Here is a 27,796-nt window from a genome sequence, read left to right as displayed (position 1 = left end):
CTTTTTTTGAAGTATTCGAGTAGATTAAAAGCTTTTGCTTCTTTATTTACGGTTTTGAATATGGTAGTTTATATTCGGTGCTGGTACATAAATGAGCCATTCCAATGGACAAAAAATTCAGTAAGATAATACGGGATCCAAAAAACTGAGAATCTCCGCCGTTGTGACAACTTTTTTTTGCCACACATTTGACCAGGGATCATATTTTGAAACCTGGGACCGATGACCTCACTCGAGTGATATCCCGCGGAAAATGCGTTCAATTAGGCTAGCATTTCCTAATAACCGTTCTTTAAGAAGTCTGAGCCTCCGTTCATGAAAAATGAGAAAGTGAGATGAGAATTGAAGAAACGACCGAACAAGCGCGGACGACACTCGTCAAAACAGATCGCCCATCCCGCCTGCGCGAGAAAAAGAGACGAATAAAAAAAATCAAACATGGGCGTGACCGCTGGTCCTCAAGAGCGGCAACACTGTTTAGGACACGATACGACACGCTCGCGCTTCAAACAGAACACGTCGAGACAATGAGGAGAACTGTTGCACAGGTCATGGTTCCGCGAGTCGATTGACCAGCTGCTCACATTCAGCGCATTCAAAGCAGGTGAACCAAATATTCGTGAACTCCACGCACGGCGCGAAGCACTCCTTATCAATTCGAAAAAAATCCGTAAATACATAGTTCCCATATCTAGTGATAATTGAATCGATTCGAAACTTATGGAAGAGCGCACAGGTGTGCAATCCAGCTACTCACCCGGTTATCGACCATCCACCATCGGCGGTCGGCAGACCTGATAGTGCGCGGAGTGAGCAGTGACTACGCTGGGGAGAGGTCCGCCTCGGCCGTTGCTTCTCCGTGGACCTAACGCGCGCGACTGAAGAGAATCCGTGTCCTTGGGCGCGCCATTGCGCAGCACGCAAAGTGATCACTCCCCGCTTAAGTCTAGCTCCACCGCAGTGAGAGGCTGAAGCGCATACTGGTACGTAAGTAATGAAAAGATGCACAGAGTGAAATTCTCTGCGGAATAATGAGTGTATTAAATTAACTGCCTAATACCGCGGTGACTTTTAAGCCATTTCTTCCACACCCTGATATTTTTTCCGTGCGAGTTCAGTAAAACCGAATGCTTTTCGAGATTTCCATTAAAACGTCTTCAGATCGAGGGTTTCGTGAAAGAATTGCTACTGATCAATGAAACCTTCTCGGTCTTTGGACCTTGTCAGGATCTCCATGTCTGCCGACGTTTCGAATGAATTCTTCTCCATCATCCTCAGGACTGGATGATAAAGAAGTCTCATCGCGTATATCCTATTTTTCATTTGTTAAGCCTCTTGTCCACACGCCTATTGATGCGGCTTGTGGGGTAGTATTTAGATTTATATTTAGTCCATGGAAACGTTTACAAACGTGAGCCTAATCGGGCCCAAAATTCCAAGCAGATTTCATTGCATAAGCTCACCAGGAAAGCATGAAATCCTTCTTAATTTTTGCTATATTAACGTATTCACTTAAGGATAGCATTTGTATGAATACGGTGGCAGGATAGCCAGAAAAGCATTTCTCCAACATAATAGCATACTCTGACCGAGTCCGATAAATATTGATATCATTCTTTTACCGTCGCAAAAAAAACTTTCATCAAATTTATCTTTCACTTACTATCACTATCGCATTAACACATCGAAAATTTAATTCAATCGACCCAAGTTTTAAGAAATAATGGCCATTACCAAGGTGTAATTAGGTGAAACCTGGGTCGGTTGGATAAACTTTATTGCGAAACTTTGCAAGTTGTTCTTTTCGTAGTGATAGTTATGCATTTTTATTAGGTATCACCTAAAAACGTAGCATTTGGACACTGCTCTTACTGCGCTAATAGTTACAAAATACTTTCCCAGGCAAGAGAAAATGAATTGCCTATAAAGTTTTCACGCGGATTCATTTGGAGGGAGAGTACTTACATATGTATCTCTCATACGTAAGGTAGTTAGTTGTAAGTCCGTGAACCCCTACCCGCTGCGACCTTGAAATAAAGTGGGTGATTCGCAACCTTGCGATTATTCTGTGGATGTGGTCTCATCTTGTTCGTGACCGATGACAACACATTGATATCTAATTTTGCACCTATTACGAAGAGTAAGTTTGGTGAGTGCAACAGAGTTCTATCAGTGATCGCCCAGAGATTGGTTTGAAGGGAAGGTTGCACATTTTTCAGCACTTTCATTTTCAGATGATGACTCATAACTTTTCGCAGATGCAAATCATTCAAGGTGGCACATAGAGCGGAAACATTTGCGTCGTGAACGAACCAATTGACGAACATATTCAATCATATATTGATTTCAGTACTCATTGGGCTTGCACTAGATTTTTTATACTTAGCCTGTCAAAGAATTATCCATGCCTAAATATAGTGAACGTCAGTGACGTAGCCAGGAATTTCGTTTGGGGTGGGTCCAAAACCAGGGGGGAAAATTTTTTAAAAACAGGGTACTAAGTAATGGGTTTCAAACTAATTTTAACACTTTTCATAAAAGAAAAAACTTCATTTGTTAAAGAAATATTTTGTGATGTAATTCATGATTTTTCAATATTTTGTTTTCTTTTATGAAGGAAAATAATTGTTATTTTTTATATTTCGGGGGGGTCTGGATCGCCTGGACCCCCCCTTAGCTACGCCACCGGTGGACGTCGTCCAACAAAAAGAGCAACAGGGTCTACTCTACTTTTTAAAAAACTGGAGCTTTCCTGAAGTAAATTGAACAATTCTCATAATTTTCTCTCAAATTAAAATTGTTTTTTTTTTTCATTTCAGGGATCACCATGCCTTTTCTCGGTTGGGACTCTGTCATATCCTCATATGGGGCCGTGGTGGTGGCATTGATTATTATTCTGTGCACCTTGCTGTACATTAATCACATGTCCCACTTCCAGTACTGGAAGAAGCGCGGTATTCCTGAAATATCTCGAAAAGCGAGCCCAATAGTCGGTCATACTGGGCCGGTTGTCCTTGGAAAGATATCTTTTAACGACTTATTTCTCAAACTATACGAAGAGTCGGAGGGAAAAAAGTTTGCTGGATACTATCAAGGAACCAGGCCATTTCTTCTGGTGAACGATCCTGAAATGATAAGGTGAGCAAAGTTGGAAAATTTCCCCATAGTGTACTCACTGCAATGACGCATCAGGGCTACCGAAAAAGCCATCAGCCATCCAAGCAGAAAAATTACCACTATCATGTCTCCTATCGTCATACAACACAATCTTATCACCTTCTCCAACATTCGTTCAACTGAAGAAAAACTAAGATGCGCTTAGATTCAGTTGAGTTGTTCCCGAAAGTGGTAGAGTAGATTCACCACGTTTGTCCATTTCCTGAAAATCCTGGTAACTTTTGGTAGTAAAATACTTTTATTTACAATTGCTAGCGACAATTTTCCAAATTTATCCCTTCTACCATTTTTTACAAAGACTTCCCAGTACCTCGAACTCACCGTCTCCTGCAATCTTTCATAGGATCAGAATGCGATATATTTAACAAATGGAATAAGGCACTTTATTTATTAAAACGGCAAAAGATGAATCTTCATGTTTCTACTAGAATCATTAGTGTAACCATGGGGGGGATGAGGGAATAGATTTCCCCCAAAGCCTCAGAGAAATAAAAAAGTTATTTAAAACGATTGTCTATTTTTGAATTTAATAACTGCATCTGCTTAAAGTTCAATTTTAGAGCCAAAATGATGTAAAATGTATATCCAGGCATGTCATTTTTCAAAAATTTTCCCGGACCCTACGTTGCCTGTGGGGGGAGGTTGCCATCCCATCCTCCCCACACACCCCCGCCCCCAAAGCATATTCCTAGTTACGCCACTGACTAGAATTATGCTGACAAAATAAGTTTTTGATCGGAAAACATAAAATCTCTGAACTGAGCAAACCATTTCAGGACGATAAAAAGCGTCTTTTAACTGCGGAAAATGAATGTTTACAAAACGGAAGGAAAGAAGTGACAAGTACTGCCATTTCATATCCACTTTTTCAGTTAAATTTTTTAACGGGCAAGATATATTGTACTTTATCGAATCCGATAGATTTATCGATAGTTTTTTAATTAAATATTGGGTTCCTGATTTAATTTAAATGTCGAGATACTCTACAATATAACAGTATACCGCCCAAGCCTAATTTGATCCCACTGAGGTGGCTATCATGGGTTTAGTTACAGCCTATCTTAGTTAAAGGGCCGCCCTGTATTGTTCGTTTGATCAAAAAGTTCATCCATTTCCGAGTGAACATAACCTCTAACATTTAATTTACCGCCGTTAAATCTAAAGGTGATCAACCACCAACAGTTCACTAGAGCTCTTGTTTTTCGAAACATTTTGATAAGTCATGATTTTCACAAATAAATTTTAAAGTATAACTAATCAACAACCAATTCCCGAATGTTTGCATGACAAAAATAACAACGAGAATATAAATGCTAAAAGTTTGTTTCCATGAGCACAAGGGCGTACCCAGGATCAAAACTAGAGGGGGGGCAAGCAATGGCTGTTCAAGTTGTAGGTAAGAATTAAGCATGGAAAAGGTGAATGAAATCAACATTTAAGGAAACTGTAACCGCTCTTTATTAGTTTTAAAATTATTTGCTTGCAAAAATATAATTTTCCTTAAAGACATTTGCGATTTTTGCTTCTAGGGGGCGAGGGGGCAGCAGCCCCCTCCTGCCCCTCGCTGGGTACGCCCATGCACAAGCAAGATAGCAAGATTCGGCGGAAATCGTTTACTTTTTCAAGGTGTAAAGGTAAATCGTTTACTTTTTCAAGGTCTCTTATGACGAAAATAGGAAATTCTATTAATAAAAGAATGTGTGCCTATATGAAAAAAATAATATCGCCCGCTTTAGATTCCTTGTGGCGCCCCAATCTCTCCCGCCAACTGCGCAGCGCTCACGGCCCCATGCGGGATCTTCTCGACGCAGCCAGAACGGACCACGACGCGGTAGTCTCGAGACGAGCGCATCACTCTCTCCGACCTCGGTTCCACGTGTGTGGTGGTTTTACTCGACACCACCCGAACTTATTTTCGCGACCAAAATTATAACATTGTAAAATTAATAGAGAGAATGCTTCGTGTTAGATAAATAAATCTGAGTTACAGCTGAATCGTGCCAGTGCGTAATTAATTACTGCACCCCCTCCGTCTGTGCATCCCGAGAAATTGCGACCTCCATGCCTTTAACTAACTCTGTGTTCAATTTGAAGGGTGATTTGAATGAGTAAATAGCTTACCCCAAACTTAACCAAGGCCGCAGCCAGAAAAAATAATTATGGGGGTATTTTAAGAAGGCTTAATTCCTAAACTGGGAGAGGGCCGGGGCCCGAACTCTACTCCTGATCTTAGTGATAAAGCACATTTGTTCCGTTAAGCAAACACAAGAGGTGGAATTCAGTGAAGACTAAGATAAATAACTCCAGGATAGGCTACAGCTATACCCATTTTAAAAACCTTTACGCACAGGAATTATGGACAGCCGATATGACAGATACTATAGATGGCCGATATTATAGATATGCAGATACTGATACAGATATGATGTGGTATCGAGCGGGTAGGGATTCAAATCCCCTTTCCCTTGGGAAGTATAGTTTTACGTATAACCCCTACCAATAAATCCCCCAAACTTTTCCTCCTCCGAAAAAGAAAATTTCTCCCGAATGTATCACCTGCGTACGGGTATGACCAAGAGTTCTTTGCCGAATAATGCACACACCTCTATATCCGTGCGTAGCATTTTGCGGTGGAGGGAAATATTCAGGAGAGTGATTTCCAAGATTTTCAAGAAATGAGCAAATACTGCGAAAATCTTATAATCTCGGCGAATGATTACGGTTCGCTCAAGACTGTAAGTCCAAATTTTTCAGCGTGTTTTGTATCTCGTAACATATGTCTCGTAACAACTAGCCGGCAGGCCGCATGCGGCCTGCCGGCTAGTTTGTTGCGGCTCCTAGAGGCTAAAGAAAATATTGTATCGCGCCACACATTATAAAATATACATCTGCATACTCCTAAAAGATAAACAATTTCAAAAATCCCCTAGGATGTTTTAATTTCACGCATTCAGGGCACGGTGTTTGTCCCTTTCTTAGGTTCACTTTGCACCACAAGATGCCAAGTGACCTAGGTACCAACAAATTCCAATCGCATTGAAAACTTTCAGTGCTCTTGCTTATATGGTTCATTACTTGGGGAAAACTCTGGCACTAGGATGAAATGGACCATAACTATCCTGCTGTCAGTAATTAGCCCTCCTTTCCCATTGCCGCCACCTAGAAAAAGTCTACCGACAGTTCAAGGAAATCGTTGGTTGGGTTTACTTCATTTTCCTGGGACACGAAATAGGGCTAGTAGTTTTTAGTGTAGGCATATTTTCTTATTAACCTAATAGAAGGGAAAAGAAAAAATCTTACTATGCAATAATAGATAGCTGTTGCATGGAATTTATTAAGTATTGAACTTATTTGAGCCATTGAATGAATAGCAAATCAACAGTACTGTCATATGACTAGTCATATTTTATTATTAAAACTGAGATATCAATCCCATCTATACTATTTATCCCGTAAATCACATGAGAGACATAAAAAATATAAAAGACTTCTAATGGACATGGTATGGAGCATTGGGTTATTAGATGATTTTTCAAAACTACCCAGGCTACTTCCCTAAGTTTATATTTTTTACCAATGAACTAAATTCTATATGTATACATAAATATATTTATTGAAATGCAGGAGCATCTTGGTGAGAGACTTCCCAGTGTTTGTCAATAGAGGCTTCGAAATTGATGAAGCTATAGATCCTCTCAATGGAAGAGCTCTAACAAATTTGAAGGATCAAAGATGGAAAGATATGAGATCTCGCCTCAGTCCAACATTTACATCTGGTCGAATGAAGGCTATGTTTCCAATGATGAAATCTTGTGCAGACATTATGGTGGAACATATTGCACAAGAAATACAGAATAATTCTGGGTGTGGCACAATAGAAGTTAAGGTGATCAAATCCTACATGATGTGTTTTGAATTAAGTAATTTTATCCAAGGGGATATTTTCTTTTATAATCGATTCGATTATTTTCAGGAATTGTTTTCATGCTTTACGACAGATGTGATAGCATCATGTGCTTTTGGAGTACAATCAGATTCTCTGAGGAATCCAGAGACATCAGAATTTCGGAAAATGGGTAAAGAGGTCTTCCGACCAACAATTAAAAGGACCATTGCAGTTATGGTGAGCAAAATAGTAATAATTAATCCTATTATTTTACAAGCATCAGTGGCAAATATCTCCTAGGCGCCCATTTGGCATCATACATAGGTACTTGACAACAAATGGAGATGGAGTATATCTAGTCTTGAGATGAAAATATCTGAGATTTAGTTTCAAGGCTTCTTTCTTTATATCATTTTAGTGAGATCTTTATATCATTTTAGTGATATCTTTCCTATTGCTTAGCTATAACTGATTGTGAGTTAGCCAGTATCAAACAAAGATACCCTCAAGGTAAGTGAAACATTTAAGAATGATATCTAAGTAATTCATGTTGTGCAAGAATAAGCAGAGGGCATACCAACACATATGGCTACTGAGCTTCCGTAACCACCTCTGATAATGGCCTGCATTACTACCAACATAGTCGGTGTAGCCATGTAACTTATCTGTTTTGCTATACTTATATGGCCTGTTTTGTAGCCCTTATGAGGTATGAAGCCATTAGAACAAGCTTCCCAGCCGGTATCAAACTGTTCATTTTGATGATCCTTTCATTTTCATCCCGTTCGGTAAAACAAAACAGTTCTAAATATCTGTTCCTGACAAACAGTCAGGGCAGAGGTGGTCTGGGGTGATTAGGGGCCCTAAGCTGGGACTCATGATGGGGCCCTCCTTACAGTGGGATTTGGGGGTCCTCCCCTGGAAATTTTCAGGAAATTGCATGCCTGGAAATGGATTTTGACACTATTCTGGCTCTTAAAAACTCCCAGACAGCACACTTGGAGTAATACACATGTATTAGAGCTGTATTACATGTGAATTTCAGTAATCCAAAGTGCTGTATACACATGTATTACAGCTGTAAATCCCATGTATATTGCGTATAAATATGTTTTAAAGGTCCTATGATATACATGTAATACAGTGAAATACATTATGTCATTTAAATACGCATAATTTTCATTAATTTCCATAAAAATTCTGTCCAGGGTAGATAAAACTAAGAATAAGATGATAACAAGTAGAAATGAAGCATTCATTGTTCAAGTTTTTTTTTTTTTAATTGTACAGAAAGCACCAAGTTCCAAAAGCACACAGCTAATATCCATAAAACCGAATGTGGACCACATGAAATCAAAACGTTAACCAAAAGAGAAGTCCAAAACAAAGTTGGGGTCAAAACCAGGGGAGCATGTTAATGAAAAGCAAGGGTCAAAGCCAGGAGAGAATAAGTCAAGAGCAGTGGTCTTCAAAGCAAAAGATGTCTCAAATCGCACAAATCTACATGATCGCAACGAGGTCCAAAGAGTGACCAACTCAAGTGTTGTCCTCTATAGTGGCAGCGCATAACTCAAATCAAGGTTTTCAACACCTACACTAGGATTATTTACACAGTTAAAGTTATTTCCTAAGTATAAAGTAAAAATAAAGTTTTCGGTAAAATTTCATAGTCCTAGACTGCCACTATGATTGAAAATAAGTCATTCTTATGAATACAGTAGTTAGTGTAAATCAGCTGTATTGATACATAGTAATACATTATGTAAAAATAGGGTGTATTACAGCAGTGATACATTTATATTACATGAAATAATTCATCGCGTAAATTATACATCAATAATACATTATGTAAGACGATACTGTGCTGCATGGGCAAGATAATGCATTGTGGATACCATCTTCGTCTCAATAGAGAGCATTGCCAGTGCATATAGCTATTCCTATGACATGGTATTCTATAGGTCTTAATCCCCTTGAGTGGTGAGAAATGCCTCCAGTTCAAGGGAGAGTAGGTACTACCAGATGAACATTACACAGTTTACATAGCACACACATGTGTAAAACAGAATTTTCTACAAGATGATAAGAATCCCTGTGAATTCTTGCTGGCTGTGAACATGCCATCTACCCCCATGGTGATCAGTGTACTGCCTCTCTTACAGTGAGGATTTCTAAGGACTTGGTACATATACAATAGATATATACAGAAAAATCACTCAAATTGTACTCAGAGAGGATCCTATGTGACTAATTTTCAAATATGCAATGTGGTGCTGTACTTCAGGGTACAAGCTCCAGTCACCAATGGATTTAAGAAACCTGAAATCCTTTTTGATAATGACATCGCTAAATTTTTTGTTCATTAATTGACATTTATAATACTCTTTGATTGTTTTCCTTTCAGCTCTTTTTTGCAGCACCAAAACTCACTGGACGTTTTGGCATTAAATTTAACTCCACCGAAACTGAATTCTTTTTTAGAAATTTTGTGGAAAATGTAGTAAAAGCAAGAGAGGATATTTTAGAAAAGGGAGGTGATATTAATAAATTTGGAGATTTCATTCAAATATTAGTGCTTTTGAAAAAATATGGAATCCACGCAATCAAAGAAAAAGATGACAGCTTTCTGTCTGAAATCGAAAGCCAACACTATTCAGGTGAGCTCTACAACAGCACCAGTGGCACAGCAAGGGGGGGTTTTGGGGGATAAACCCCCCCCCCCAAGAACTCAGAGAAATTTTATAATTTAATCCATTTTACTTAATTTGATAACTATTACTTAAAGAGTAGAGTAAGAATTAATAAAATATCCCTCAGAAAACAGTAAAATAACTCACCATTGTGAACCATTTCTCTTAAAAATTTTCTGAGGGAGGGCACCCGCACCACCTGTATTCCATATCCCCCAGTATTCCCAGTGAGAAATGGGTGGTGGAATCCACGTGGAACCCACGTGGAGAATTAACGTGGATACCACATGTTTTTGGTCGTGGAATCAACGTGGAACCCACGTGGAAATTTGGTGGAAAAATTAAAACAGCAGTTGGTGCTGTCCTAAAACTATTAAAACCTCAACCACTCTATATCTAAACCTTCTATATATGTGTCTACGATTTTTCATGTGCTCTCATGGCTGCCTTTCCACGAATTATATAAAAATAGAATGTGTGATACATTTTCACAAAACTAGCATGGTTTCAGGATGATAAATGACGCAATGTCACCGGAGAGTTAAGTTCCACAAATTAGAAATTCTGTTTAACATTTTATGATAATCACCACAAATCCACTTGAAATCAACGTGGATTCCACGTGGGTCCAACCACTCAATATCCACCACCACCAAATATCCACCACTCAACGTGGATTCCACGTGGATTCCACCACCCATTTCTCACTGGGTTAGTTGCTCCTAAAACCCCCATAGCCTTAATTCTTTGCTGCAAGCATGAACAGCACAGACTATTTTCTCTAATATTATTCGTTATTAATGTTAAAATTCAAAGTATGAACTGTTTGGTATTTTATAAAAGAACTTTACAACCTAATAGTTCATAAAATTGTACATGAACTTAATTTATAAATAGGTAATTTCTTTGAATAATTCTAATGATGAACATTCTATCTTTCAAAGTTCTGGCTTTAGTCTTCGGACTGTGGCACTATGCAGGGGTGCAGGCAGGAATTAAGGCTAGGGGAGGTTTTAGGCGCAACTAATACTTACGGGTGTGGGGGTATTGCATAACCAACAGGGTAAGCAGGAGTTGCTGGGGCCCTCCTCCAGAAAAATTTTAAGAATAATGGTTCAAAATGGCGAGTTTTATGGCTTCCTGAGGAATATTTGATAAATTCTAACACTATTCTATAAGTAATACTGATCCAAATAAGTAAAATGAATTAAACTCAAAAATTTCTCTGAGCTCTGGGGGGGATTTTATCCCCCAAACCCCCCCCCCTCACTGTGCCACTGGCACTATGAGCTGAAACACATAGCCTTGCGCCATTACATGTCTGGTAGCATGAACAATCTTGTCTTCCAAACCCAACAAAACCTCATCCAAAAGAAATGCCTTTGTTTTTTCGATGGTATATACCATCATCAAACCATTATATAACATCTGGTGTGAATTGGAAATATTTGGGTTTGATGCCGATTAAGGCAAATGACTCTTCCTGTGTGGCATTTTTGCACTGAATGGTTAGCCACTGCATAAATTTTCCAATGGTCACCCTTCTCAGCCAGGATTAATTCCAACCCTTTAAATTTCTCATACATGTATCAGCATGCAAGGCATTGGGTGGAGCTTTGGAGTATTCTTAACTAATTCATAGGTCAAAAATAGCAATTCATTCAGACAGTGTATTCAAGGGCTATGTTATTCATTCTCCACTATTGATTACATTTACTTTCTAGCCCCAGAGAAAGTTTCATGGTCAGATATGACCTTAGATGATCTTACAGCTCAAGTGCTTATTTTCTTCACCGCTGGATTTGAGACAACAGCAGCACTTCTTACTTATGCCTTGTATGAGCTAACATGCTCAGAAAATGGAATAGAGGTTCAGACAACTCTAAGGGAAAAGATCCTATCTGCCATCAAAGAAAATGGAGGTATAATTAACTATGACCTCATCCAACGCATTCCACTGCTGGATCATGTGTTATCAGGTAAGAGTATTAAATTTTATATCCTGTTTAGATGCTGATGAATTTCAGTATGTAATTGATTACATATGAAAAACAAAAAGATCTAAATTACATAAATGAACTGATACCTACTAGCTATATTTCCATGTTCCAATCCCCAATCAGAATTTTTGGCCATCACCTCACCTTACACCTCAGACCTATGAAAAGAGATCATATCTCAGAAACCTATTAGGATGCAAGATCCTTAATTATTCTCAAAACTCAGCAATTATGAGAAAATTTCAGAAGTAGCGCCATACACATTGCTTTTAGAGAGCCTCAAACAATTAATTCTAGCCGTTTTGACCCACAGACACAATAAATCATCACATTAAAGATGAGTTCATACTCTACATTCAAGCTTTACAGATATTGTATTGAGTGGATGTAAATTTTTTTAAATATCTAAGACAGTAAAATAAATGTATTTCACTTAGCATTCTATAACTCGGTTACTTTTGTGGCCATCCTTATCAAGAATCTGCATGACTAAAATGTTGGCTTGGAATTTTTTGGTTGAGGGGGAAGGAAATTCTTCCAGTTGCCCAGTGTATCACTTGGTGCAAGTGAGTAGAAAGTATGCAGCACTTGGAGTTTGGTCTGTGTTCTAGCCTGCATGCCCTTTTTCATTTATGTGCTGGGAAATTTCCTTGATATTCTTTGGCTGGTCTCCTGGCATCAATTTTTTTATAATCAAAATGGTTTAATGAGTAAGTGCTCAAGTATTACATAAGCATATTTTTGTCCATTTTGGCCCTTTTCCGACTTCTTCATGCAAATACATATGTAGAAGCATTTTCAGATTCCCTTCCCTAAATTGCTTATGTAAAATTTTTTTGATTTTTTTCATATTTGTGCCACATACATAATACCAAATACCTACTAATGCTACTTTTAAAGTGCTTATTTGTCAAACCCAGATGATTAGCATGAAAGTTTTAGTAATACATACCTATATTAGAGTATTTTAGCAGTATTTTTGGCAAATAAAGTATGCATTAAAGTATTTATAAATAAATTATATGCTATAATGAATGGCATGCAGTTAAATGCTACCTGGGATTTCTGCATAGAATACAAAAAAATTACTTAGATCATAAAAACCAACCCAATGCTCCAATTGAGCATGACTCCTCTCTTCACTAAAGAGAAAAATCTTGCTGTCTAACCAAGGTAATAGGATGAAATCCTCTCTCCCTTGTCAGCAAAAGTAACTAAACTTGTTCACCCTCCAAAGGGAGCTTATGTAATGTTTAAATGTTCCCTAAGATATGAAATCATATCGTATTTCTGATTTTCATTACTATGACATATATGTAAGCCTGCAATTCATCTGCATCATTTTTTATAACCAAATGAAATATTTGTTAGAAGATGTATAATTATGAAATCAAGAGTGAAAGAGTATTATTGTTAGCATATTATTTATTCACCAGAAACCCTGAGACTGCACCCTGCAACTGGAGCATTGACTCGTGTCTGCTCAGAACAATACACTCTACCTGGCACAGATATAACCCTGGAGAAAGGTACTGCTATTGCGATTTCTGTCAACGGTCTACAGTTGGACTCTAGGTACTTTGAAAATCCTACCAAATTTGATCCTAGTCGCTTCAGCCCAGAAAAGAAGGGTGACAGAAGTAATTATGTTTACTTGCCTTTTGGGGAAGGTCCTAGGATGTGTGTAGGTAAGTACCTGTGAGTTCTAAATTCAGCTGCATATATATTTTTGACTGAGATTTTAAATGTGGCAGAAATTTTTTCAATATAATATCCTAAATTGAGGCTTTCTAATATTAAACAGGCCTTTATTTTACTATATTATAGTTTCTATGTAATTGTCAATTTAAGTATTCATCCTCTCAATTATTTTCTTTCAAGGCCAAAGATTTTCTCAAATGCAAGCACGGCTGGGTTTAGCAGTACTGATGTCTAAATTCAAATTTGAATTGAGCACTGAAAAGACACAGCTTCCTTTGAGAGTCAACCCACGAGGTTTCTCGACTACTCCAGTTGGAGGCATATGGATTAAGTTCACAGAAATATCCTGATCTGCAAAGTCTAAGAAATATCTCAACACCTAAGCATTAACTTTTGATAGCTGTTTTTAAGCAGTGTAAAACCCAAAAATGCTGACTTTTTATGGTCACAAACTTTAAAATGAGATAGAAAGAGCAAACAGTCTCTCATGGTGAAGGGTTTTGGTCATTTTATCAACTAACAATTTAAATCGCGATATTTACCATGAAAGCACACACTGAATCAATCAATTGGCTTCACCACTAACAGAAGGTGACAGCAATGATTATTGAAGTGCTCTAAATTAAATTTTTCATGGCTGCATCAATGAATAAAAATTGAGAAAAAAAATCATCTTTATATTCAAGCAATGTGAAAAAATTAATTACTATTAAACTGCAAAACAAAAAAGTTCAACTTTGTGTCTGCTACACTCATTTTCTTCTTATGTAATTTATTCTCTAAATCTAGTTTCATTACATTCAGGAAAGAGGAGTTGGAAGGAGGAGAAAAAGCCATAAAGCCAAGGCTCAGGATGTCATAGGGATACCTTAGGATACCATAGTAGGCCGGCGATTATTTTTCCAAAATGATCCGATTTTAATATTCGTGGTCACAAAAGGTGCGAATTGGTGAAAAAAGAATTACAAAAAAGTTACAGGTTCGTGCGACGCCGGATAGCCGCGCCTGAGGGTCGTAAATGCAGTTATTTTGAATGTTGAGTTTTTCGACTCGGATAAAACGTTTTCATCAACAAACATGATATTTTAGAGTCGTTTCGGACAAAAATTTCAACCGCTTATTCGTATCTCAATTTCTTAATGCCGGAACGCTGCCTTAAAAGTGCCCGCCGGAGTACGCCCCCGCCTCCCTGCCGGCAGGCGCGCCACGCGTTTCTCAATTCGCGCGACACTCCTTCCGCGGATCTTCCCTCCCTCCCCTTACATGAACATTATGATTCATTTGTCCATAAAATTGTGTAAAAAGTATACCTTAAGCGAAATTAAGAGGGAAAACTAGGATTTTATATGACTAGATGAATTAATATGTTGACACGACCATATGAGATAGTTGGTTACTTTTCATGCTCAACTATCAAAGTTGACCTTACCTAAGAAAGTGGTCACTCAAACCGAAAAAATTTAACATGATTTTGCCGTCGAAATTTCGAAATATCATGGCATGGTATCAGGAGGACGCGACCGAAAGCTCTGGTCTTTTGCACAATGAGGTATAGGGTTTGGAAGGAGAGGCTAACACAGATTTACGTTCCATCCGACCGACGCGGCGAAGATTGCACTTGAAATTTCCTCAACACAACATTCATGCTGGGATCTGGTAGCCAAAGGAAAAAATTCTGTCACCGCCGAGATATTAAACCAGGGCATACCTTAGCAGTGGCGCCGACTCCATGGGGCCTGAGGGGGCCCGAGCCCCCTCAAAAATTCGTTATGGGTGTGAGGAAAAATGTGTCAGGCTTGTCGATTTTCCCAGGAGTGCCCACATATCGAGATTAGGGTTATCAGGGTTCTAAGTTGATCATATGACTCTTCTAAAATGCTTAAAAAACTTAAAACTCACAACTTATAAAATTTCCCGGGGCAGGATCCCCGGTTTGGGCCCCCCAATATTTATTGTAAGTCGGCATCCCTGTACCTTAGGTGTGAACTCTCAAAACACCAGTCGCGAAATCAACCCGATTCACTCATTTCTAAACTTACAGGTAAAAGTTCTAACTAAAGATATCACTCGCTTTGAAAAGTCTCAGTTCAAAAGTTGGAATAAACTTTGCAGAGAGAACAAATGGACAACTTATGCTGGGTATTAAGATTCGCTACAAGAAAACACTGGTACAACGAGACAACGGTTACAGAACCCAGGTCGGGTCCGCGAGGATACACTCTGGGGCAAGGCTCATAAACCCTTGACTTTTAAGGCAGGACCTTGGGTGGAGGGAGCACAGAGAAAGGAAAAAGGAAGGAGGCACCCCCGCGATAAGGAACTCGCCGACCAGTGGCGTAGCCAGGGGGGGGGGGGGGGGATCCGGATCCTTCCGAAATATAAAAACAAAATTATTTTCCTTCATAAAAGAAAACAGAATATTGAAAAATCATGGATTTACAAAATATTTCTTTGACAAAAGAAGTTTTTTCGACCATGAAAAGTGTTAAAATTAGTTTAAAACCTTACACTTAGTACCCTGTTTTTCAAAAATTTCAACCCCTAGTTTTGGACCCCCCGAACCAAATTCCTGGCTACGCCACTACCGTCGTCGCCTCCGAGGGGAAGCGGGGGAGGGGTGGCATCAGTGGCCTAGCCAGGAATGTCGTTCGAGGGGGTCCAAAACCAGGGGTTGAAAGTTTTTAAAAACAGTGTACTAAGTAAAGGATTTTAAAATAATTTTAACCCTTTTCACAAAGAAATCTTTTAATTCTCGATATTTCAAAATTTTGTTTTCTTTTTCGAATCAAAGTAATTGTGTTCAAATATTTCGGGTGGGGAGTCCGGACCCCCCTCGCTACGTCGCTGGCTGTCACAATAACTTGGGTGCCATATAAGCTTCTCAGTTCAAATTCCTCATTACCATCGATATTTTTTACCCCAAAAAGTAGAGGCATAGAGGCAGTTGGCAAAATTGTAACAGATAGAAAAAGTAGTGTTTCGACAATTCCTTGGGATTCTAACGATTTTAGAGGGGATCAATTCTAGAATTTTTTGTCGTATCTCGTCTCGTCCATCCGAAACATTTGTATGAATCAGCCAGTCAATGAGTGGTCGGAAGTGGGTTTTGTTGTATATAGATGATCCTTAATTTTTTTTCCTTCGATTCCTCCATTTCCTAGCACAGTCATTCACTCTAAAATGATATCCTTTCTGCGAAATTAAAAGGTTCGGTCGTATCTTCCCCTCTCCCTTCCCTGGGAACACCCTCTTGATAATCGTTATCGCCAAACCTCCATATCTCGACCTTCCTTTTCGTTACCCTAATGCGAAATTCGAATTGTCCGTTTTCCGATTTCCCTATTCCCTCAACCGTGAGTCAACGTGCTAGTTAAAACTTTCTTTCCTGATGTAGAAGAAAAAATCTAAAATCTGGTTACTTGCCAATGGAATTTAGAGGGTTCATAAGGAAGCAAAACGCAGTCAAAATAATTCTGTTTATAATGAAGATAACGTCATAGTAAACCTGTTAAATGGGATATTTTAAATCCTGTCGATGGCCGTATACACTCGTTCCAAGGATTAGAAGAAGTAGACTTGAAGAAACTTTTGATGCCCTTTCAATTTTCATCAAGCCTCCACGAAATTTGATACCTCTTAGTATTTTTCGTGAAATCAGGCACTATCGATATTTTCGTGAAAACTTGTATGATATTATATTTTACGAGTGCAAAAATACTCGATATATCCAGTAACCCAAGATCCCTCGAATTGTTATCAGTTGTCGAGGACTGTCGTCATTGCCCAAACGACTGTGCATGTAATTTAATCAGCTGCTTTGGTAAAACTTTATCACAAGACAAAATATTTAATTTTTGTTAATTCAACTCGATATCGCCTCTAGACGAAAGGCGCCAAGGGGCCTACGGATAAACCTCACATCTGGCGGACAGAGCGCTGCACTTGAAGTGCCCTCCACAGAGCACTAAAGCAGAGATGCTGAGATATGAACCCATACCAACGGGGTGAGAAGCCAGTTAGTACTCTTGGCAACACGCCAACCCGATATCTCACCAGTCCCTCATTATGATCTCTGCCTATTTCTGTATATGACGTATTCCCAAATAGCAACAATAAACATTTCTAGCCCTCAACTCACCATCAATTGAGGTGATCACAATTAAAATAATTTTATTTTGCCATCAAATCCCAAATCTGATTATAAATTTCCATAATTTACGCACTAAGAATGCAGGAGATTCAAAAAATTCCACTCTCAAAGAGTTCTTACTCCTTACTCACCAATGGCTTCCTGCGTGTACTTCATTTTCTTCTTTCCAAATTTACTTCGGCGTTGGGTGCCGTGATGCCATTGGTGAGAACACTTCACTCTCAATAAAATCCTTTTAATTGATCAAGTAAACAAAATCACACCTTTGCGTCCAGCCTGGAGAAGTATTTACACAGAACTAACGATTGATTTATCCCTAATAAAAAACACTAAGAACACTGGTAGCTAACAATGTTGCCTTCACCACTCACACTTACCACCCTGTATGCTCACCACAGAACTGCCTCAAAGGACGCAAGGCAAGAAATACTCCCGGTAAACGACCTGTGCAAAGGAAGGGAAGAACAAGGATGAAGACAAGGACGAGGACAAATGACCACGAGTGAACGGCTATTAGATTCTACACCCAATTCACGTCGACGACATTCAAGCACCTCGCGTCATTTACCTTCCTTCATCGTGAAAGTCGGATTATTTGAATACCGTTAGAGAGGAATAATGCATTGCTGGCCATTACGTAAGGTTGGTATAGTATGGCTGGGGCATATCTGGACTATTCAATTCCAAGAGGGGGAGACGGAGCGAGATTAAGACGTTGAGTAACGGTCAGCTTACGCTATGGGTGATGGAAGAAATGAAGAGAGACTACGTAAAAATGGCCTTCGGCCGTATTCAATTGGATACACATATACATATTATGGTGATTTAATACGATGAGGTTTTTTCATTGCATACCTCAGAGCGGCAAAAATTTTCGCCCGTCTTGTTAGTTCCACGGACTGAAAAATAGATTTAGTTCAATTTTTAGCAAGTAATGCTCTCCTTAGAAAAAAAAACTTGAAATTAAATTCATGATATGTGAACCACAGTGTGAGGAGATATTTTGTCAGGATTTCACTGTTGGCGGCATCGTTAGGGTTCAATAATACAATATTGTGTGTGAAAGCTCTATGCGCTGCAGCTCAAATAGATAAGAAAAAATGTACTCGCTGTAAATACGCAAGCTACGAATGAATATAATAGCAATATTTTGCTGTCATAGACTAGTGTAATTCGGTGCAGAATAAGAGAGAGTTATTAAAGCCGAAAATAAATAAGGCTTTCTCAGGAGTTATTTCAAGTGGATATATTCCAAGATCAAAGAAGGCCGTTGAAGTAATGCATCGTTAAAATTTAAGTACTGAAACACTATAGAGATGGATTGATTATATCAGTCGGATTTCTATTACCATCTCCTCGAAATCATCTTGTTGACCCTGCTAATTAGATACTCTAACCAAACGCATGGTAGTCCGAGGGAACTAATCTCCTTGATTGACGCAACCATGCCTTACTCATACGTATTGATATTTGCATACTTTTACTTCGAATGTGGGTCAAGGGGTTGATGCAGTAATTTTTATAACACGGTCGTGTTCAATGATTCAAGTGGCAACATTCTCATTTTTTTATTGTATACATCAATATTATTTACAAATGTAGGAGTTATTTTATAATACTGCCTAAAACATCCATCAAACACATTATTTATGTACAGTCTTCCGAATGTTTTTAAAGCCAAACATTCATTCATTTGAGGAGTAATTTAACCACACGAAGCTATTTATAAATTGTACCATTAGGATCACGTGTTAAAAAGCAATTATCAATTCTCATTGATCTGGTACCTACTAAAATACCTATAAATCCATTCAAAAAAGAATGTAAAATCAATGTTATGCTGTTAACACCACAAAAAAACTTATTCACAAATAATTTCCCATGTACTTGCAGTTGATGTAAGAGTGACATAATGGCAACATCTTGCCAAAATAATTATGACATGATTTTGGAGTGACGTGAAAATAACTTCAGCAATGGTTTCAGTCATTTCAATAAAATTAAAGTCAACTAAATAATGCTTAAAATAATTATAAGAGTTGTGAACAAAAAACAGAAAACAAAACATGTATAAAAATTATAAAAATCACAGTAAACATATCACTGGACACATGACACTCTAGCATACGCAAAGAAGGTAATTTTTCAGATACTTCTTCTTTGTTCATGGCAAGGTTTCTATAATAATATTAAAGAACATATTACATGGCCCATCAGTAACTTCAAGGCATTTGACAATTATCTTTCAGGTATTAAGGTTTATGGAGCCCGTTAATGAATGCCTCATCTAACAATTTGTACCAAGCTTCTTTCCCACATAGGTATAGATGGTGTCAAGAAATTTTGGTTGACACCATCTATCCTTGGCTTTTTCATTCTCTATCGACAAGTGTTTTGATTATCTTCTATCAATATCAATGTTGCTTCCATTAAAAAGAAAGCTAACATGTATTTCATCCCTGTTCTCAATATGCTGTTTTTTTTTTACAAAGCCAAAGTCCTTAACAATTGTCATAAAATGTTCCTGAGGATCGAGAAGCAATGTCTGAGTAGCCTCGTTTTCCCAAGCTGCATAATTTGCTACTAGCTCCTCCATCTATTTCCCGCTTCCTGCAAAGGAAATAATTAATGTTAAAGTGAATAAAAATTAATTTTCATGTAAAATTTACAAAAATGATGTACAATGACACATATTTGTAGGACTCAAATGATGCTATTTCCACATTACTGGGCAGTAATCTATTACCCTGAAAAATACATTGGTGTTGTCTTTCATTAGCTGAGATGATTAAAGGCAATGATAAAACTTTCAAAAGAATATGGTTGTAATAAGTTTTTCATGCAGGTATTCTTATATTTTATCAAGGTTTTTCATACTTAGATCAATCTACTGGTGATTATGTCAAAATAATACCTCAAAAATCTGATTCTTATTGCATACAATACTACAAAGCCTCTTCTTCACTTAAAGGCAAAACGATAGGTGCTGCCTAAAATTAAATTCACTGCAATCATTGTAAGAGTCAGCTGAAATGTATAATAAAATGAATGAGCACTATTGTTATTTACTTGTTCTGATAATTCTTGAAAAATAAAATTAACCACATGAAAGGGCGATCAAACATACATTGGATGCCTTTTCTTTTTCATCTACTATTTTGCTAAAATGTGAAAAAAGTTGTCTGGTAAGCAAATGTGTATACATATTAGGTAAATTCTAATGAGCACAAAATTTTGGATACATATTTGCAGTAGAAATACATGAATCCCCTTTTACACTCCATATAATTAAGCACTTGCAGAGGAATACTATCTTACCCCTCCCTAATATTCATTAAGATGACTGCACCAATCTGTTAGCATCATTATTGCCTATGGCCTACACATGATCTTTATTTGCACTTTGCACAAATGTAAATCATAAACATAACAGAAAAATAGGAAGTTATTTGCAAACTGTGGTTATGCACCTTTCTCTGGTTACAATGAATGGGTTATTCCGAATAATGTGGGTAAGGTCAGGCAGAGAGTGGTGAGACTCAGGAATTACAATATTCATATATGAATTCAAACTCACTACTCTTAATGATTTTTGCTCTTCTCTCAAACTACTTCCCAATACATTTTGGCCCTGATAGTGGTTAAGTAAGCAAATGAAAGTAAAGCTCCAGTGTTTAAATGGGGTATCATCTAAGCAGCAAACGATATCTATCAGATATCAAAATAACGATCATATAAACTCAAAGCACGTCGTTAATACACAATGGATATTTAGACAATTTTACATCGACATACTATTTTTAACATCCATGAGGAGTTGTAAAAATAATGTTCTTTAGATATCCAACTTGTGTTATCCATGATATAAAAAATTTTTTTGTTCCAAATGGTATCCATAGGTAGCAAATGCTCTTTATAGAATTGAAGAGGATAAATGTTTTGTCTATATGTCTGGGGATTTCTAAAAACCATGATAAACACACCCATTATCTACTCAGTAGATGTTGTGAAGATATCTAAGAGATGCTGTAATATGAACCTCCATGTCCACTGCTCGACATTACTGCAAAATTGTTTGGTGAGTCCTATGGCTATTTGATAGATATCTATACTACAATCTTAATTGGATTAACATGAATATTGCACAGATGTCATATGTTAACACCGAAAATGTTGTCTGGATGTTATTGGGACATTGATTGGTGCTTGGGTACAGAATTAATATATGTAAGGCAGCTAACAAAGTTGGTCATTAGATTTGACAATATAAATATAATATATGCAAAAATCCCCTATAAATTTATTTCATACCCGCGAGTTGGAGCTAAATCCATTGGAGAAACTTCCACTTGAGAAACATATAGATGGTCATTGCACCAGAAAAATAAACAGAGTGAGCGAGGTGACAGCATATCCCCATCATATTCCCAATTCAGTTCCACTTTTCTTACTGGACCGGGTCCAACATCTGTTGAATGTGAAACCACAAAAGTCTTGCTTTCCCCGTGCTGCAGGCGAATGTATCCGCTGCAAATACAAAAAAACAACATACTTTAATTGAACCCGTGGAAAATCATTTGCTATTACATTTGTAATTTCATTTTCATCACAATTTCCACAAAATTTGATAATACAACCAGACTAAAAATATTTTACAGCAGCAGATTCTCAGCAGCCATTTCTTTTCAATAGCACTAGCAATATAATGATTTGCTTCTAAATCAAAGTCTTCAATATTTTAAAATTGAAACCAACCAATTTTCCAACTTTAGCCTCCCTTAAACTTATGAGTTTTTCTGCTTACTTAATAAATTATACTTTCACATTTTTACTAGTATTTTAAAAAATTTCATGCATCTTAATTTTATTCAATAGACGTATCTAAATAGTAAAGATGAAATTAGGTGCTTACCCAGGAGTTAAATCTATATCCTTAATTGCTGCGTTGTCACTGGCAAGAGATAATTTCAAATAGCCTTGAACCCATGCTTCAGCTCTGGGTGGTCTTGCTAATTCAATTCTTACCCTATAGTGTCTTCCTGAAAATAATCAAATATTTATTTACATTTTTATTAAATAAAGCTTGAAAATATGTACATATCTAAATTGGTAACAAAAAATAATGCATAGGGAGCAGACACGCTGTATAAACTATTTGCTGGAATTAAAGTAAACATTAAAATCAAATTAAATATTTAAGTACATTACAGAACCTTGCATAAGTGTGAATCTCATAATCATCAATAAAGGAATTTAAATATTTCTGTTTTTCCAGTCAACCTTGGCCATAGCCATGAAACCAATACTTGCTCTTTCTTGGAATTATTATGAGAGTTTATATTCCACCCAGTGAGAAATGGGTGGTGGAATCCACGTGGAACCCACGTGGAATCCACGTTGAGTGGTGGATATTTGGTGGTGGTGGATATTGAGTGGTTGGACCCACGTGGAATCCACGTTGATTTCAAGTGGATTTGTGGTGATTATCATAAAATGTTAAACAGAATTTCTAATTTGTGGAACTTAACTCTCTGGTGACATTGCGTCATTTATCATCCTGAAACCACGCTAGTTATGTGAAAATGTATCGCACATTCTATTTTTATGTAATTCGTGGAAAGGCAGCCATGAGAGCACATGAAAAATCGTAGACACATATATAGAAGGTTTAGATATAGCGTGGTTGAGGTTATAATGGTTTTAGGACAGCACCAACTGCTGTTTTAATTTTTCCACCAAATTTCAACGTGGGTTCCACGTTGATTCCACGACCAAAAACACGTGGTATCCACGTTAATTCTCCACGTGGGTTCCACGTGGATTCCACCACCCATTTCTCACTGGGTAGCCTTGATGAAGGAAGGCAAAAACTTGAATTGAAAACTCCTCGAGACCTATCTGCAGGACACTGAATCAACATTTATAATTGATAATGTTGCACTACTCCTTTTTAGAAATTAAATAAATTATAAGCTGATTTGAAAACTTAAAATTTGGAATCAGAGGAAGAAGCCCTAATTAGAAAGAAGCGAAAGGTAAATTAATTAACTAGGTTCCAATATCCAGGAAGAATTTCCAGAAGATACTGTACCATAACCTCCTGCTCCACCAGTAGGCTGTCAGTTGAAAAATAAACTTATGCTGTACCGAAATATATTACATTTGAGTCATTTATCCTGAATTTTTTCCCCGTGGGTCCTATATGAATATGATTATCTAGACAATATCTTTTAGATATCAGAAAAGGGAACATTTCAGATGCCTGGAAGCTATTACAAGATATTTTATGCATATTTTATGCTATTTCGATCCTTTTTCTCATCTATGCAATATTTTAATTCAAAAATTTTTGAGATGAACCAAAGCATTGCAATACACATTTGCTTTCATCATGAAGTACTACCTGTTCATGGTTAGGGAAGAATACTAAATTTCCTGCTTATTCAGTTTTTGTTCGGAATTGTATATGGAAGGGCATTAGCTGCTGGGCATTTGGTTTAGATATATAGTGGTCGAGGTTTTAATGGTTTTAGGACAGCACCTACGGCTGTTTTAATTTTTCCACCAAATTTCCATGTGGGTTCCACGTTGATTCCACCAAATTTCCACGTGGATTCCACTTTGATTCTACCAAATTTCCACGTTGATTCCACCAAATTTCCACGTGGCTTCCACGTTGATTCCACGACCAAAAACACGTGGTATCCACGTTACATTTCCACCTAATCTCCACCGTAATTTCCACGTGGGTTCCACGTGGATTCCACCACCCATTTCTCACTGGGCAGATCTTGACACCACCCAAAAAATTTTAATTGCTGTTTTTAATAGTATTTCAATTCAAATAGGCATTCATCCTACATTCATAATATTTCTACAAAAGGCATGACTGGGAGATAAATTTAAAATGTATTGTTATCATATAATTCACTAGGCCTATATCTATGCTGATAACTATTACTAGTGTTTTTCAACTTACTACAATATGGAAAGTCTTTTCCAGTAGAGATATAAAATTTTCCCATTGGAAAACGTGGAAGTGGTGGTAATTCTGTAGTGCTGGTACTTGTAGATGATACTGTTGTGGTGCTGATAGTAGTGGAAGATGTTGTGGTAGTGGAGGTAGATGAAAAATTAGCATCAATTGTGTTGCTCAGTACATTTGTCTCATTCACATTATTTGGTTTAGATGTTGTAGTAACAATTAATGGAGGATCAGCCACATAGTTGTCTAAAGCATGGAGGCCCATAACAGCACAAGAGTTTGTTTCTTGACAAGAATAGCATCGACCCTGAAAGCCAATCAAATTTAAAATATTATGATGATTAACTAGCTTAAAAATATGTAACCACTATGTACCAAATACAAATCACGTTCATACACCAAAATTGGGGCTTAAATTGTTATAACCAACCTGCAGGTAATGTTCATATGATTCACAGTTGTGTGCAACATATGGGCACTGGGAATTTATTGAGTCTATAAACAATTTAATAGCTCTAATATGATTACAAGCAACCAAAACACGGCTGGCTTCTTCCAATCCTTCCTTAACAAGAGTAAGAGGTAGAGGTGCAGTAGCTTCAACTAGATCACATCCTGGTTGTTCCTTCCCATTGTTTGGGTAAAAATCAGCGTGACCACATGGCTGACTCATTCCATATCCTGAGTAATAAAAAGACCCAAAGATCAACTGTGAAACGAAATCTATGGTGAGATAAACTGGAATTTAATCTTTATTTCACTAGTAAATTATTACCTAATAGCAAAATAGAGCGTCCATCTGTATGAATAACATCAACAAACTCAGCATCACCTGGATCAAGCCTAACAAAGGGTGGCATTCCTTGAAAGTATGGCTCAGCAGGATCAAGTCCTATATTGGAAAAATATGAGAAATAAAAAGTGAGTACAAATAATTTCAGGGCAGGGGAGGTGGTCTTGTGGGTGGTTCGACTTCCAAGCAAAAGGCTCCAGTATCAACTCTGAATTATAGGGATTAAAGCTTTGAATATCCCATGGAGAAAGGAGGCCCAAAGAAATGAGCTGTGACCCCTGTGCATGAGTAAAAATCACACATCTAAGGTGGTGTCAGGGGGACAGGGTGAGGGTGATTGAATCATTCAAGATTGAATCCAGCATGAAGTAAACCACAGCACTCATTATTTTATTATTGGATGAATCCTCAGTTGGCAGACTCAAATAAAACTCTAGAAATTCAAGCACACCTATCCACAGATAAAGTCAACCTGCCACGATCCAATTCAGTTTTTAGCACTGAAGAGTGATGATGATTCTAGATGTTTTTAATGAAACTAAAAGGTCCTTTAAGAGTTCACAAGGCTACTGAGAGATGTGTTAGACCCTAGGGATTATTATATTCTGTGACCTGTAGGCAGGAGAGTCAAACTACATGCTTGAATAGTTTAAAGTATACCGGGACTAGCCGCGGTGATAACTTTTACGGGAGTCACCCGTGTTCTATGTCCGGGCCTGCACTCCGGCTGTGGCGCTGTGCGCACGATTTGGACTGCTTGTCGCATCATATGCTCAGCAGTCCAGCAACACCTTGCCCGGTAGTGTCCGAAAATATCCACAGGGAAGAATGACGCCTTGGTAGCTTAACTGGCTAAAGCACTCGACCGGAAATCGGGGGCGCTGGTACATCCCCGGATCGGGGGATCCGGGTTCGAATCCCGGTCAAGGCGAATGATTTTTTCTCTGTGGATCTTTCGTACATGCTTGAATATTTTATTTTCAGCATCAGTGCATTATAATTAAAATAGAATTATGCAGACACATTAGAGAAAAATCATGACTATGGCCTGATAAATCACCAAGTAGTGATGGAATGTCTCTTGGTAATTCTTCAATCAATATCAAAGAGATGACTAATCCAGCTTAACTTAATAAATATCATACTGGTATATAGAGGAATTACATGTTACACTGAAATGAATTGAGAGTTGACAAATGTCTGAACTAAATTGCTTCTATATATTTGTACATTTAGCTGATTGAGCAGTCAACATATGGGTTTGTTGAATATGACAATTCAAATTGTTCAGTATACGCAGTGGCAGATCCAGGATAGGGACAAGGGGGCTAAGTGGGGATTATAATTCCAGCAGTAGTGGGGGTCAGAAAAAAATCACCATACTATCTAGTGTAAATTGGATACCAAAGGGGGGGCTATAGCCCCCTTAGCACCCCCATAGATCCGCCACTGAGTAAATGTGCATACCTGTTATACGACCAAGTCCCTTGATGCGCTCTCCAGCATAGCCGGCAGTATGTGCCCCAAGGCTGTGGCCAATCATGTGGACGTTCCTTGGCTCGAGTCCAAAGTTTTTCTGGAAAAAATAATCTTTTAGAGTACTCATTCCATTTATATGCATAATGAATCAAAGAACTGCAAATTTTCAAAAAATTCTTTGCATTAGAAAAAAGGTGACAAGTAAAGAAATGCAAAAATGGCATCAGGCAATTTGAACTTACCTGGAGGTAGTTTATAAAGAATCCAAGCTCAAGCCCAACAAGCCTGGTGTTTGCTGTAGCTTGGGTATAAAGAGGCAATGATCCACCCGCCCAATCCACAACAATAATGTTCCAGTCACCAGCCTTCAAAAGCTCACGGCGCAGCTCCTATTAGCAAAAGAAAAGAGAGATTCTTTTAAATTAAACAAGGGATCTATCATGTATATTCATGTGCTGGTCACATTGTGCCAAGTGCTCATAGACAATTTATTAAAGATGTGATACGTTTTTTTTGCTTTGATTTGTTTTTTATTACTTTTAAATGTGTAGCTTTATGGTGGATCCACTATGAAAGAGTATGGTTGTTGCTGTTGTGTTATTTCATGCCTATAAAATGACAGGTGATGGGTCAAGACCCCCTATCACTGTATAAGGAAGAAAGAAATATATTTAAGTACCAAATATAGGTACACGTGCCTCTACCGACGATGAGTACTCTTGTGTACCTAGACGACAATCGAGCCTGAAAAGATGAATATTCAATCCCTGGGTGATGATAACTACAGGACTTGCAGTCACTTCAAATCTGGTTGATGCCGAAGATGAGAAGACCAAGGGCGGCAATTGAATCAGGATACTTTGACGAAATTGAAGATTGGACAATAATGTCAAAGGAATCATAATGTAGAAGCATTGCACTTTATTACTGAACAT

At 37.8% G+C, this 27,796-nt stretch overlaps 3 protein-coding genes across 6 annotated transcripts in view; 1 reads left to right on the top strand and 2 right to left on the bottom strand.

Moving 5' to 3' along the window:
- Positions 1 to 982, bottom strand: part of LOC124174160 — a 29,278-nt gene extending 28,296 nt beyond the window's left edge. The window contains exon 1 of the mRNA XM_046553292.1: positions 758 to 982. The gene's annotated coding sequence lies outside the window, so the exon portion shown is untranslated. The remainder of the gene's footprint in view (positions 1 to 757) is intronic.
- A 1,064-nt stretch (positions 983 to 2,046) lies between these two features.
- Positions 2,047 to 13,979, top strand: LOC124160784 (cytochrome P450 6a2-like). The gene is made up of 8 exons (XM_046536822.1): positions 2,047 to 2,149; positions 2,820 to 3,138; positions 6,802 to 7,063; positions 7,151 to 7,300; positions 9,468 to 9,720; positions 11,478 to 11,732; positions 13,190 to 13,441; positions 13,635 to 13,979. Exons 2-8 carry the CDS (start codon positions 2,828 to 2,830, stop codon positions 13,802 to 13,804), a joined length of 1,653 nt encoding a protein of 550 aa, XP_046392778.1. The 5' UTR covers positions 2,047 to 2,149; positions 2,820 to 2,827; the 3' UTR covers positions 13,805 to 13,979.
- Positions 13,980 to 19,147: 5,168 nt separating this feature from the next.
- LOC124160764 (pancreatic lipase-related protein 2-like) overlaps positions 19,148 to 27,796 on the bottom strand; it is a 136,487-nt gene continuing 127,838 nt past the window's right edge. For all 4 annotated transcript variants that reach the window (XM_046536802.1, XM_046536793.1, XM_046536811.1 and 1 more), the window contains exons 5-12: positions 27,104 to 27,250; positions 26,850 to 26,958; positions 25,365 to 25,481; positions 25,020 to 25,270; positions 24,584 to 24,896; positions 22,517 to 22,643; positions 21,916 to 22,131; positions 19,148 to 20,214 (exon numbers count right to left, since the gene is read on the bottom strand). In XM_046536802.1, the coding sequence (XP_046392758.1) occupies positions 20,106 to 20,214; positions 21,916 to 22,131; positions 22,517 to 22,643; positions 24,584 to 24,896; positions 25,020 to 25,270; positions 25,365 to 25,481; positions 26,850 to 26,958; positions 27,104 to 27,250 (1,389 nt within the window). In that variant the 3' untranslated portion in view covers positions 19,148 to 20,105. The remainder of the gene's footprint in view (positions 20,215 to 21,915; positions 22,132 to 22,516; positions 22,644 to 24,583; positions 24,897 to 25,019; positions 25,271 to 25,364; positions 25,482 to 26,849; positions 26,959 to 27,103; positions 27,251 to 27,796) is intronic.

This window comes from Ischnura elegans, chromosome 1 (assembly GCF_921293095.1).
Source record: "Ischnura elegans chromosome 1, ioIscEleg1.1, whole genome shotgun sequence".
NCBI classification, from domain to species: Eukaryota; Metazoa; Arthropoda; class Insecta; order Odonata; family Coenagrionidae; genus Ischnura; species Ischnura elegans.
This window is presented reverse-complemented; position numbering and strand designations above follow the sequence as displayed.

Excerpts from the sequence above, each read along its gene's own strand:
- LOC124160784 (XM_046536822.1), top strand. The coding sequence starts at position 2,828 with ATGCCTTTTCTCGGTTGGGACTCTGTCATATCCTCATATGGGGCCGTG. Across the intron at positions 9,721-11,477 it reads CGAAAGCCAACACTATTCAG|CCCCAGAGAAAGTTTCATGG; the intron begins GTGAGCTCTACA and ends TTTACTTTCTAG. Across the intron at positions 11,733-13,189 it reads GCTGGATCATGTGTTATCAG|AAACCCTGAGACTGCACCCT; the intron begins GTAAGAGTATTA and ends TTTATTCACCAG.